Source organism: Kogia breviceps, chromosome 6 (genome assembly GCF_026419965.1).
Source record: "Kogia breviceps isolate mKogBre1 chromosome 6, mKogBre1 haplotype 1, whole genome shotgun sequence".
NCBI lineage: Eukaryota > Metazoa > Chordata > Mammalia > Artiodactyla > Physeteridae > Kogia > Kogia breviceps.
This window is the reverse complement of record NC_081315.1, coordinates 95,034,891-95,049,698: the sequence shown is the minus strand read 5'-3', so window position 1 is coordinate 95,049,698 and position 14,808 is coordinate 95,034,891. Positions and strand designations below refer to the sequence as shown.

General features: G+C 37.0%; 1 protein-coding gene across 5 annotated transcripts in view; it reads left to right on the top strand.

Moving 5' to 3' along the window:
• Nucleotides 1-14,808, top strand: part of STIM2 (stromal interaction molecule 2) — a 178,736-nt gene that overhangs the window by 64,051 nt on the left and 99,877 nt on the right. For all 5 annotated transcript variants that reach the window (XM_067036315.1, XM_067036316.1, XM_059067729.2 and 2 more), the window contains exon 2: nt 9,926-10,056. In XM_067036315.1, the coding sequence (XP_066892416.1) occupies nt 9,926-10,056 (131 nt within the window). The remainder of the gene's footprint in view (nt 1-9,925; nt 10,057-14,808) is intronic.

Genomic DNA, 14,808 nt, shown 5'->3' with positions numbered 1-14,808 from the left:
ATATTTAGAGTTAAGTCTAATTAAAAACTAATGTTTTTTATATCTGTTAAGGTAATAGTAATATTGATATTATAGGAAGAGTACACTTAGATTGCAGGAGACTTGGCATTGAATTCCTACTGTGCTGTTTAATTTCAACAGGCACCTTACCTTTCTGGATAATAATAAAAAGTATCTATTGAGTGTTGTCTATGAAGTTCCAAGTATGTGCCGCACACTGTGTTAGGTGTTTTATGTATAGATGTCTCATTTTATTCTAACAGCAACCTTGCAAATTTACTATTATTCCCATTTTACAGATGAAGAAGTTAAGGCAAATAAGTTAAATAACTTTCCTGAGGTTATATAATAAGAGGCAGAATGAGAATGAATTAAAAGTTCTTTTTCCTCCTACAAAGTGCTCAACATTTCTCATCTGAAAAATTGGGATACTGATTTTATTTTTGTCTGTTGTTAAGTTCTCGCACTGAGAGAGAAGTGAAACAGTTGGATCAATGCCTGGCAGTAACAACAATGTTCTCTTTATTTCCTGAGGTGTTGATATAGGTAGAATGATTTTAATGGTCTTTGTTCTCCATAGCTTATATTTTGCTTATAGCTTTTAAAAAAATTATGGTAAAATATATATAACATAAAATTTACCATTTAAACCATTTTAAGTATATAATTCAGTGGCATTAAGTACATGCACAGTGTTCTGGTTGTAACTTTGAATTATCTTTTTCTTCCCTCCAAAACAAATAAAAATAAGCAAAGCTATTTCACTACTCTGTGCACATAATGTTGCTAATCAAAATGTTAGTGTTTAGGGCTTCCCTGGTGGCACAGTGGTTAAGAATCTGCCTGCCAATGAGGGGACATGGGTTCGAGCCCTGGCCTGGGAAGATCCCACATGCCATGGAGCAACTAAGCCTGCACGCCACAACTACTGAGCCCATGTGCCACAATTACTGAAGGCCACACACCTAGAGCCCGTGCTCTGCGACAAGAGAAACCACCGCAGTGAGAAGCCCGCGCACCGCAACAAAGAGTAGCCCCTGCTCGCCACTACTAGAGAAAGCCCGTGCACAGCAATGAAGACCCAATGCAGCCATAAATAAATAAATAAATAGATAGGTAGATAGGTAGATAGATAGATAGATAAAGTTAGTGTTTATAGCATCCTGGGAAGTTAGGAGTCAGTAAATAAGTATATGCATGCATCTGTTTACTTTTGTGTTTTGCACCTAGTCAACAGTATTTTCCTGCATATGACAGATGCAGCAAAGTATACTCAGATATAGTATTGCTTTCTAGGAGGTTATAGTATAAAACACAGTGGAAAAAATTAGGCAGCTGTCAGTGAATCTAGAGATAAATACAGCTGCATAAATACTTCTCATTTATTTACATACATTAAAGGAACATATTGGTTAACCACGAATATAAGTGGAGATATTTTGGGGTTGAGGAATATGTTGGTAAATGAATTGCATATTAATATAGTTTTGAGGCAGAGGCATCACCTTGTCTCCTACCTTTAGAGAGGCTCTTTGAGAAGATTAGCAGGAACTTTCTGAGGTGGCAAGGACAAGATGCTTTGTGAGGGTGGGGGAATAAGTGGGAGTGAAATAATCAGAAGATGGTAAGTTGAAAAATATCCCTGGAAAGTGAGAAAGGACCTAAGTAACTGAGTTTGTATCAGATAGTCTGTTTAAAACATTTGGAAGGTGTAATTGAACTTAGCAATTTTTAGGGGAAATTTTTAGCTGACAGATGAGGGGAAAGTTCTTTCTTTTTACAAGAGTCAGACTAATTCATGAGTACTTTGTAAACAAAGTCAGTGATTCAGAGCTCCAAGAGGCAGTCATCAATCAGAAAGGGTTTCAAAATAAAGGCTCTTTATTTTCTTTTCAGTATAATACTTAAGCCATAGTTTGATATATCAGCAGTGGTTTCTCAGCCCTGTTGTTGGTGAGGTCTGTCTCCTTTGTTGAACTTTTCAAAAATCTGAGTTAAACATTTGAGATTCAGAATCCACCTGCATTTTTATAGCATCCTGGTATAGAGTTGTGTATACGAGTTACAATTTTCCTTTTCTCATTTGTTGTTCTGACATGTAATATACTTTCAGTAAATATTAGCATAGTTTGAATATCTACCATATATCGGGAAATATAATAGATTATGGGTTGAAACTTCTCTTTAAAAAAGTATGTGGCAGTCTTTATTATTTATTTATTAGACTTTTTGAGAAACATCCATTAATCCTCCTGTATGCCAGGTGTTGGTGATATGCTAGACATTGGGATAATAAGAGAAATAAGGCAGACTCTACCTTAAAGAGGATATCAAAAAAGAAAGAAGACATTATTCACTTTCTTTTTGAGTTTGAATCAGATTGTTGGTTTATTGAAAAATGACACCAAACAGTTATCTCTGAAGATTTTAGGGAAAATTTGTTCTCAAAATATTCAGATTGAAGTGTTTGATTTGATAAATGCTTGAACTATTAATGGAAGTACTAAATATGAACAATATTTATTTAAAAATTTTCTCTCAGTGGTAGTAATTAAGAAAATCCTAATCATGGGACTCATAAATAGTTGCCAGCATGGTAAGCCACGTTCTTGGCAGTATATGATGCACATTGTTAATGGGCTACAGTCATTGGTTTGTGATTAAAAGTTGGCTGGCTCTCCTCCTTAGTTCTCTTCTGCATGAAATTTGCTGACCTTAAAGGTATTATAGGAGAGAAACTAGCTTTAAAGGCTGGATTTACTTTTTCGGTTTCATTTATTTCTTAAGCTCTTATTTTCTTACATTTCTGAACTGTATTCCTTGCCTATATCAATTGCCTGGGACAACAAAATATAGAATATGGCATAAATATTTATGCCTCTAGTAAAGGCTTAATGGAATCACATTTGGCGCATTTTGTAACTATGTTGTTTGGTTTCACTCAGCCAAATAGAAGTGTACCTTTGTTTTACCTAGACTTTTAGTTCATTCTAAAAATGTCAGTCATATTTGTCTCCTTTCTCTTACTACACTCAGTTGTCACTTCAGTCTGACCTCTTCCATCTATCCTCACTGCTGTGGTTGTAGTTTATATTGTTACTTCCTGCCTGTACTGTTGGAATACGCATTCACTAGTAACAAGCATGTAAACTGAGACTAGTTTTTTCTCTAGATTAAAGTAAAACTGACTATATGGGAAGCATTTTTTGAACTTGAAAGCACTACACAAAATATAAGTTGTGATTTCTATTATATTTGCCATCAAGTCACAGTTCACTTAAAAATGATCAGTGGTTTCTTTTAGACTCTTCTTTCTTGGTTCATTGTCATTCACTGACTGATAGCCCCAAGCCATCTTTCCAGATTCATATCCCACTGCTCCTCCACCCATGCTTGCTAGTGTTTTCTTCCTCCCTCTGGGCAGTACTGTTAGCTAGCAGAGGACAGTTCTTTGTTATGTGGGACTGGCCTCCCCACCCCTCCACTGAAGGCCTGCAGCAGCAGCTGGAGGAGAGGTTGAGCAGCGAGGAGCACTGAGTGGCACTCTCAGTAGAGAGCCAGGCTGCTAGCCAGACTGCTCTTTGTGGGTCCCAGATGTCATCTTATTTCCTCTGTGGGTTTGTTCTTGTTTTCTCTTTTTCTAACCCCACTTATTAAAATCCAATTTCTCTTTCCTAATACCACCAAAAATGCAATTGCTTGCATGTAAAAGCCAGTCAGCCATAATTATTTATTAGGAGTGGTACTGTCTAATAATAATGTACATATGTTAAACATATATAATAATAGTAATAATATATAGTAATGAATAAAACAAGCTTAGTCCTTGCCTTCATGAAATTTTATCTTTGCTGCTAAAGTATAAGGGCCTTGAATCTTAAATATTTTAAAGTTCCCCTCTATTTTTTTTATAATGTGTTGTATATTTTGTTCATTAAGTATTTAAACAGCAGTATTTGACAGTGAAAAAATAGACTTTATACTTTAGGCTCTTGGGGGCCACTGAATAGTTTTAATTGGAGCAGGAGTAATATTAGTAGATTTCTACTAACAGAGTTAACTTTAGTACTATAAAGAGGTGAGGGGTTTTATTGTCACTTTCTACGTCTTAGTTGTCTAATCAGCCAAGTAATTTCATGAAAAGTTTTTCTCTTCCAAACATTTATATTGGAAACTAGTTAGGTAAGTAATGCAGTAAACGTATTTTTTGAGCGCTTACTATGTACCAGACACCGTTCTAGGCACTCAGAAAAGAGCAACAATCAAAACAAAGCCTTTCATCTCATGATTGCATTATAGTGGAGGATTGGACAGTAAGAAAATAAATACATAATATGTGCACTGTGATTAAGTGCTGTGAAGAAAAATATAACAAATAGAAAAGGGGAAGGCTATTTTAGATAGGGAAATAAGATGACCTCTGAGGAGAAACATTTGTGTTGGAATGAACCAACAGTGGGTGTACTTGGGAGAAAGAGCTTTGTAGGTCAAGGAAACTGCAAGTAGAGGGTTTCAGTGAGTAATTTATTAATATTTTTTCCCCTTTATTGTCACTTTAGAATAATCTGTAGATCCCTCCATAATCTGACCCTCAATGATATTGTCAGTCTTTTCACTTAATTACCTAGTCAAATGGTAATAATAATGCCTATTTTGTAAACAAAGTGAAATATATAATTTATATATACATTTATCTAATATGTTATAGACACTCTGTAATTGATAGTTATTGTCATCATTATTTTGTTAGTATAATAACTATTAGCAGCTTATGTTCTTGCCTATTCATGTCTTCCTAGAGAACACTTGCTCATCTTTCAAGAATCAATGTGTAAATATCACTTTCTCCCCAAATCTTCTTCTTGCTATACAGGACTACTCCCTTAGTTTTACTGCCATTATATATTTATTACATGTCTGTCATTGTACTTGCCATATTTAAGTTGGTTTGTTTTTACCCTTTGTATACCTGGCTTCTAACCTGAAGTCTGGCGTTTATGTATTTTGCTAGATAAGTAACAAATTCAGAAGTTTATTTAGTTGGCTTCTAATATTTATATATGTTTAAACTTTCAACATATGTCTGTTACTGTGGTAATATACTTATTGTAAAGGTTTGTTCAAGGGGAGTGTGAATTAAAGGTATATTATTATCAAAAGAAGAAGTAATCTAAGAAGTATAGGTCTGTATTTTAGATTATGTCTGTCATTTATGAGGTTATCTAGTGATCCCCTTCCTTGGGACACATTTATGCTTCTTGGTTCTCTCTGCTTCTCAGCCAGGTTCTGGCAGTATCTATGATAGCAGTCCTTTATTATTCTCTGACACTGGTGACACTGACGCATTTATGTTCAGTATACTGACACTCGATTATGAATTGGAGTCTTGAAGACTGGTGTGAATCCCAGGTCTGTCATTTCTAGGGGTGTGATCTTAAGAAAGTAACTCATTAGTCTCATTTCCTCATCTGAAAAATGGAGATAATATGTTCCTCACACAGGGTTGTAGGGATTACATTATGTACATAAAAGAGCATTGGCTTCTGGAATATATCAGATGTTTCTTACTAGGTGAAATCATTTTAATTTGGTAACTGTTTCTGCAGAATCAGATTGAGCGTTTGTTTGGCTTTGGGTAGAGGAAAACAAGGTGGAATTTAACAATGGTGTTGATTGCTGACTTTGGTTAAGTCTTACTCTGTTTCAGCTGATTCCTTTTTTTCTCAGTGGAATGTGCTGGCCTTGATCCAGAGAAAAGAAAGGAATGCTCGGCATAATAATAATGCTAGAAAGATATATCACACCATGTTGCATTTAACTCAAGGTGAGGGCACCAAGGGGAGGAAATTTGTCTTAGTTGGGTGTCCAGCACCAAGTACAGGGCCTGGCACATGACAGGCACTCCATATCATGTTTAAATGAACAAGTGAATTCTGTTTAGATGAGAAACCTTTTCTGGCTGTGGAGTACATAGTGCATTTTGGGTAGCTAAGGTAGATGTCTGTACGATGTTGGCAAAGGAGACTGATTTTGGTATTTTAGCAGTTGTCTTTGAAACCATTATACCTGATTCATTATATGTACAGTTCTTTTATATCATTTTGTATATTTTAAAGGAAATTTAGGTCAGTTAAAAATGATCATTTGTGCTAAAGTAACCTAGAATGGAAACAACTGAGAAAAAGTGAAAAAGACCTTAGAACAGGTAATGGAGTTCAGAATTCACAACTATTCTAAGTTAGATTTCTAGGCCTTAAGTCACTGTACCAAAAGGAAATAAAATTTTATGTGGAGAAATGGATCACTCTTGCCATATCCTCAACCCCTGTCTTTCCTTTCCTTCTGCTGTTCCAATTTGGCAAAACACCAAGCCTTAGAGCAGCCTTCATCATTTACCTCCTCCATTTGGGGGCATGGCCTGTTGAGTGCAGCCAGGATTCCTGAAGCACTTCCCGACAGCTGTGGCTCCCAGTCTTGCTTCCATTTTGTCTATTTTCCACTGTCTCCAGAATGGTCTTTCTATAATGAATCTGGTTGTGTCGGTTTTCTCCTTGAAATCCCTTATGGGCTTCTCAGTTTTCAGTATAAAAATCCAAATTCCTTAGTATGGAAAACCAATTTTAGAGATTTGACCCCTTCTTATCAACCTCCTCTTTTTTTTTTTTTTTTCCCACCCACATATTATCTGTACCAGACATATTAACCAGTTGCATTTCTCTGAGTGTTTCATGTTCTTTTCATGCCACTGAACATATGATGTTTCTTTTTCCAGGCATGCTTTTCTCTCCTTCCCAAGGTCATGAACTACAGGTCCTTTAAAACTCCCCACGGTTACCTCTGGAAAACTTCTGACTTTTCCTTTCCCAGTCTGGATTAGGTGCCCTTTCTCCATGCTGTCATAATGCCCTACAATTAATGTTCTTAGTGGTACCTAATCCAATAACATGCCTTCTTCCTCCCTAGACTGTGCGGTTTTTCCAAGTACAGGATACTCTTTTATCTCTTTAATTTCTAATGCCTGTCACTGGTTAGCACAGTATAGAAGCCTAGAACTTTGTGATTTAGTTAATGTATGAAGTAACAGAATTTATCAGAGGTCCAGATTGTGCCCAGCTAAGTCCTAGGTATTATGAGCATGTGAGAAATGGAATAACATGATCCCTGCCCTTTTCATAAGCTTAGTTGTATGGACAAAATGACATTAAGCAATTAAAGGTTAATTAAAAGTACAACATTAAAAGGTGATTTGAGAATAAAGATACAGTTGAAAATTTCAAATCCCTTGGCATTTCATTATCTGCTTTTTGCTTTGTTTTTTCTTAATATTTACCACTACTAACATTCTATGCCTTTTATTTATCTTATTATGCTCATCTCCTCCACTAGAATGTAAGTTTTATGAGGAATTCTTATCTCTTTTGTGTACTGTGGTATTTCTAATGCCTGACACATGGTAGGTGCTCAATAGATACTTGTTGAATGGATGGAATGGTGTTCAGAGAAAGAAGTACTCACTAGGAGTATTTATGAGATACTTCATGGAGAAGTAGACCCTAAAAGACCCTAAAAGATAGTGTTTTATTAACTAAGTTAATTTAAGTAAAAAACTACCCATTTTGTTTATATATGAGTTTTTTCCAGATCATATGTTCCTCTTAATTTTCTCTTAAGCTTTTTTTTTTTTTTTTTTTTTTTTTTTGCGGTATGCGGGCCTCTCACTGTTGTGGCCTCTCCCGTTGTGGAGCACAGGCTCCGGCCGCGCAGGCCTAGCGGCCATGGCTCACGGGCTTAGTTGCTCTGCGGCATGTGGGATCTTCCCGGACCAGGGCACGAACCCGTGTCTCCTGCATCGGCAGGCGGATTCTCAACCACTGCGCCACCAGGGAAGCCCTCTCTTAAGCTTTTTAATGTTTCTGCCGTTCCCTCTGTTGACTTTGCTTAGAGAGTTTGACAACAAAGCCTATTTAATCAGAGTGAGTGATGCTGAGCCTTTCCTTATTGTACTAGTTGTAATAACTTTCACTCCATATGTTAGCAAAATAAATATGTGTTAAAAATATGTCTGCTGGAAGCAGTAGCACGTTGTATACACATCTTCTTCACACCATGTGTAATTGTGATACCTGAGAGCTTATATTTTATTTTGCATCCATTCAGAATAACTTGTGGGCATATCAGCGTTCTGGAAGTCTTGTGAGTTAGGGATCATAATTGACCATTATGCCTGTAAGTTCTTAGATTTTAGCAAATCTTAATCAGAGTTTTGAATATTTATACACATATTTATGTCACATAACTTATAATTTCATTTTTAGAGAGTTTCCTTTTCTGTTTCCTTCCCTTCTAAGATTAAAGGAATCAAAATTAAGTTTCAGATTAAAAACTTAAAACTATTAGAAATGTTAAATTGCCAAAATGGTCTATAAGTAGAACATGCAGGTAATATAGGCTTAAATTGGTTTTTTAAGAAAATTATTAGTTGGTCTCCAGGACTGGCTTCTTTTCTTGTAATTTTTTTCCCTAAGTGCAGAATTAGATATTCTTAGGCCATTATGGCTGTAATAGAGCTTAGTAAACATCTAGTCTACTTGCTTTATTTTAGAGAGGTAACTAAGATACAAGGACAGGTGATTTGTTCACAGTCAGTTTAACTAATTCATAACAGGACCAGGTGATAAACTAGATTTTTAACTATTGTTGAGGAGATAGCCAAACTGTGGCTAACCCTTCTGTTATGGTAATAACCACTTTAAACTTTAAGACTATACTGTTCCTAGAAATACATGTGGATCTGATGATGTTTTAAAAGGATATTATTTTAGTGACCTGGTAGTCAGTTCTTGGAATTTGTCAATCCAGCAGTCAGCCAGATTGGGTGTGAGTGAAGTTTTGGCAGTACTCTTCCATTTTGGTATGTAGACTGTTTACTAGTTGAGTCAACAGGAGGTAATTTTTATTAATCTCATTTTAAGCCATGAAAAACCCCACATTCTCTTTAAATTGTTAGTTTTTGACAACCTAAATGTGAGGATTCACTCATTTTCCATAGGAAAAGGTTTAGCCAATTAAATATATGTTAAGAAAAACATGAAGAACAAGATTTTTAAAAAATTCAGTTTTTCCTTGTTGAATCTAAGAAGTTATACATTTTATTTTAAAAAGTCATATGGTGGACTCTTGGATTCTGTTAAATAGAAAAATGATTTAAAAAGTCTAAGGATCATGTGAATAGTCTGCATTTCTTTTTTTTTTTTGTATTCTTTGTGATGTTTGCCTAGGACTTACATTTTAAACTGGACTATACAAAAATAGCACCTTGTACTCTGTGATTTTTAGCTTATTTATTTATTTTTTTTAAAGGAGGGAGTTTATCTGTTTTGGGGGAGGAATAATTTATAAATATAATGAGCTGGATAAGAAGAAAATGGTTAAAGATGTGGAAGAATGTAGACAACCTGAATTTAGTACTGGTTTTAGTTGACTAATATCAATTAAATTTAATTATTTATTTTTAGTCAGTGTGTTCATATATTATACTTTTTTTTTTTTTTTTTTTTTTTTTTTTGCGGTACGCAGGCCTCTCACTGTTGTGGCCTGTACCGTTGCAGAGCACAGGTTCCAGACGCGCAGACTCAGCGGCCATGGCTCACGAGCTCAGCCGCTCTGTGGCATGTGGGATCTTCCCGGACCGGGGCACGAACCCACATCCCCTGCATTGGCAGGAGGACTCTCAACCACCGCGCCACCAGGGAAGCCCCATATATTATACTTCTGATGTGAAGAATACCCTACTAGACTTCTTAAAGCCTCTTAGTTTGACTTAGTCTGAAATTTAATTTGTTGGTTTTGTTTTAAATTACATTCTCTTGACTATAGCTTGTGTTTGGGGATTGCAAGTTAGTAATTGCCCTTTGTTCTATTTCAGATACCTGCATGTCACTGAGTCCACCATGCTTCACAGAAGAAGATAGATTCAGTCTGGAAGCTCTTCAAACAATACATAAACAAATGGATGATGACAAAGATGGTGGAATTGAAGTAGATGAAAGTGATGAAGTATGTGGAAACCCCTTTTCCCTGGTATTCTCTTAAAACAGAATGACCAAGTTTTTAGTCTTAAATTTTCCCATTATTCCTTGTATGACTCAACTCCTTCATCTTCATTATCTTTAGTTTTTCTCTTTACATTTTTTTTATTTTTATTTTTTGTGGTACGTGGGTCTCTCGCTGTTGTGGCCTCTCCTGTTGCAGAGCACAGGCTCCAGACACACAGGCTCAGTGGCCATGGCTCACTGGCCCAGCTGCTCCACAGCATGTGGGATCTTCCCAGACCGGGGCACGAACCCATGTACCCTGCATTGGCAGGCGGACTCTCAACCACTGCACCACCAGGGAAGCCCAATTTTTCTCTTTACATTTTTTTTTTTTTTTGCAGTACGCGGGCCTCTCATTGTTGTGGCCTCTCCCGCTGCAGAGCACAGGCTTCGGAAGCGCAGGCTCAGAGGCCATGGCTCACGGGCCCAGCCGCTCCGCGGCATGTGGGATCCTCCCGGACCGGGGCACGAACCGGTGTCCCCTGCATCGGCAGGCGGACTCTCAACCACTGCGCCACCAGGGAAGCCCCTCTCTTTACATTTTAATTTTACCCTTTGTATTTACATGGTTTTTCTTTTTCCTTTTTTTTTTTCACATCTATACAAGTCTTCTTAGTTTTATAAGAATTCCCAATCTTGTGTACTTGGGTTTCTCAAACATATATCCTATTCTGACTATGTCAGTTATCTATCGCTGCTTTACAAACCACCACAAAATTTAGTGCCCTAAAACAACATTTTGTTATTTCTCCTGATCCTCTGGGTTGACTGGGCTTTGCTGAGCACTTTTTCTGTTCCCGTAGTTATGGCCCGAGGTCACTGTGGCAGTTGCATTCAGTTGCCAGCTCTGCTGGGCTGGAATATCTCAGATGACCTCTTTTTCATCAGAGTCTCTCTCCATCCAGTCTCTCATCATTCAAGAGTCTAGCTCAAGCTTCCTTACATCATGGCAGCCAGCTTCCAGATGGCAGTGTTCCAAGAAAACAAGTTCCCATGTGAAAGTGCTTATCATGCCCCTGCTTGCCAATGCCTGTTAATATCAAATTGGCTTAAAGCAGGTTATTTGGCTGAGCTTAGAGTCTGTGTGGGAAAGGATTATACAAGGATGTGAATACCAGGAGATGTGGTTTACTGGGAATCCATCAATGTCCTAATCTACTGTACTCACCATACAAATAAATAGTGCTTTATTTCTTAAGCATTTTCATCTTACCCCTGTCTAGTGTTCCTTTTAGTTTTCTTCTTAGAGGTTGTTTTCTTTATCTGACAATGGTCTCATTCTAACCAAATTCCCCGGTCATTTTTTAGTTCTTTTCACCCTTTTTGTTGTATTTGTCACTGTTGAGATGCTTCTCTTTTAGTTTACATAATACTAAATTATACTATTTTCTACATTATTGTCTTATGTTGTATAACAGTGACATCCTCTCATCTTATTTTTATCTGATCACATTGTTATGTAACAGAAACATTCTCTAAAGATCAATTTTTGACCTGCTGTATAAAACATTTACCTTGAGAATGCTCATCCATTTTTAGGTTACTCCTGTTTCCTCCATCTCTAAGCCAGTCCAGATTCTGACCTACATATATTGCTTTCTGCCTGACATCCTTTGAGGGCTCTTTTGTTTTCAGCTTAGTTTATCTAAAGCAAAATCCCAGATCTTCTCTTTGAAATCCCTCACTGTTCAATGGCAATTGTGGACATACTTCTCCTCACTTTTTACTCTTTTATTTTTTTAAAGTTTATTTATTTTTAATTTTTGGCTGCGTTGGGTTTTTGTTGCTATGCATGGGCTTTCTCTAGTTGTGGTGAACGGGGGCTACTCTTCATTGCAGCGCATGGACTTTTCATTGCAGTGGCTTCTGTTGTTGTGGAGCACGGGCTCTAGGTGTGTGGGCTTCAGTAGGTGTGGCACATGGGCACAGTAGTTGTGGCTTGTGGCTCACGGGCTCTAGAGTGCAGGCTTAGTAGTTGTGGTGCATGGACTTCGTTACTCTGTGGCATGTGGTATCTTCCTGGACCAGGGCTTGAACCGTGTCCCCTGCGTTGGCAGGTGGATTCTTAACCTCTATGCCATTAAGGAAGTACCAGTTTTTACTCTTTTAAATTAGGAGTTGGCAGACTTTTTCTATAAAGGGCCAAATTATGGGTTGAAATATGTCCCCCGCCCAAAAATATTTTGAAGTCCTAACCCCCAGTACCTCATAACGTGACCTTATTTGGAAATAGGTTCATTTCAGATGTAGTTATTTAAGAGAGGAGAACACCATGTGGACAGACAGACACAGGGGAGAAGATGATCATGTGACAGTGGATGCAGAGATTGGAATTATGCAGCTACAAGTCAAGGAATGACAAGGATTGCTGGTGACACCAAAAGCCAAGAGAAAGGCATGAAACAGATTCTCCCTTAGAGCCTTTCAGAGAGCATGGCCCTGCTGATACTTTATTTAGATTTATAGCCTCCAGACCTGTGAAAGAATAAATTTCTGTTATTTTAAGCCACTCAGTTTATGGTACTTTGTTACAGCAGCCATAGGAAACGAATATAGGCCAGCTAGTAAATAGTTTAGATTTGTGTGAACCGTATGATCTCTGTTGGATCTACTTAACTTTCCCATTGTAGTGCCAAGCAGCCATAGACAGTATATGAACTAATGGTCATGGCTTTGTTCCAGTAAAACTTTGTTTGCAGAGACAGGCATCAGTCTGTAGTGTGCCAACCCCTGCTATAAATAAAATTTTGTGTTCTTAGAATTTATGCCTTTTTCTTTCTTTTTCACTTACCTGTTTTCGTTATTTACTTATTCCTTTTAAATCTAGGTATTTATTATCTTATGTCTAGATTATTACATCTAAATTTTTCCTCTCTAATCATCATGGATATCACTTTGAGAGTGTCTTTCTCTAGCTAAGAAATTTAACAATGATTTCATAGTACTTATTAGATCAGATATTAACTCTTTAGTCTTTTTTTTTTTTTTTTCTATCTCTGTATCAGCTGATTCATGCTTACTGAGATAATCTCTTCTCATTGTGGTTAAATCATTTTAGTTAGAGTTCAGTTCTATTAATACCAAAATCATGGCTTTCAGTTCAAAATAGTCAAATTTATTTCTTTCATTTTTAGAACTGCTGATGACAGGATAGTCCTATTTTACATTGTTTCCAACTTAAAAAGTATTTGAAGTATGTAAATATATTCTGTTGGTCGTAAAGTAGAGTAAATGAAATGAAGTTGATGATTATTAGGAGTTTTACTAACTGAAATATAACAAAGTAGTTGTCATTTATTGAGGGTCACTTTATTGTACTGAGTAATTCATTCTCTCAACATCATCACCATTCCTTCTCTTTCTTCCAGTACAAATACACACATACACACAATAAAATCAAGCTATAAAACTACTTTTTTTTTTTTTTTTTTCGGTACGCGGGCCTCTCACTGCCGTGGCCTCTCCCGCTGCGGGGCACAGGCTCCGGACGCGCAGGCTCAGCGGCCATGGCCCACGGGCCCAGCCGCTCCGCGGCACGTGGGATCTTCCCGGACCGGGGCACGAACCCGCGTCCCCTGCATCGGCAGGCGGACTCGCAACCACTGCGCCACCAGGGAAGCCCTATAAAACTACTTTTTAGAAGTAATACTCTGAATTATTAGTGATGAATTGTTCTTTCTAATCCTCCCAGGATTGTCTAAGTTGTTTACTTAGTTGCTAATATAGTTGCTTAAGATTTTGAATATCACATATTCTAACATAAATTCCATTTACTCCATAAATTATTACTATCCATATGAATTATGGAGTCAGTAGAATTTTATGTTCATATGTTTGATACTCTTTGTAGAGGAAATTATTCTCTAGACTAAATAGATTTCCTGAAATTATTGTTGTACTTTTTCTTAGTCATTTACAGTATTTCATCAAATTCCATGTCAACTCAGAGAGAGGGTAGTCTTTAGTAGATGAGTACTCTGTGCAGTTTCATAATTCTGTCTATCAATTAGATTGGAGATAGTTTACAACACTAATTCTTGTACTGTGTTGAAAGGTTATAGTTTTAAGTTACTACACTGATGGTGCTAAGTTTTCCTTTGATTTTGGTATTTCTGAGGAACTAATCATTGCTTAGCATTGTTTTAGGTTAAGAAATATATTAATTCAGAGGGATTATTATTTTTTTTTATAATTCAATTTATTTTTTTGGCTGTGGTGGGTCTTTGTTGCTGCGCGCAGGCTTTCTCTAGTTGAGGTGAGTGGGGGCTACTCTTTGTTGCAGCGCAGGGGCTTCTCATTGCGGTGGCTTCTCTTGTTGTGGAGCACGGGCTCTAGGCACACGGGCTTCAGTAGTTGTGGCTTGCAGGCTCCAGAACACAGGCTCAGTAGTTGTGGTACATGGGTTTAGTTGCTCTGCCACATGTGGGATCTTCCTGGACCAGGGCTCGAACCCATGTCCCCTGCATTGGCAGGTGGATATGGTTAATTTGAAGAGTTTTAGTATTATAAAATATTTGAAAAGATTGGTGTGCACTTTCACTTTTTAAAGCTGGAATAGTTTTAGGTAGCCACATTTCAGAAGTTACAAATTAACTTATTAAGATTGGTTAATTCTGAGCCTAGAATAAGGCTAGATTCTTTATATTAAAAATCTACATAATAAAATTACTTTTGTTATTAATTGATATATCAAGTTATAAATATTACTACTCTG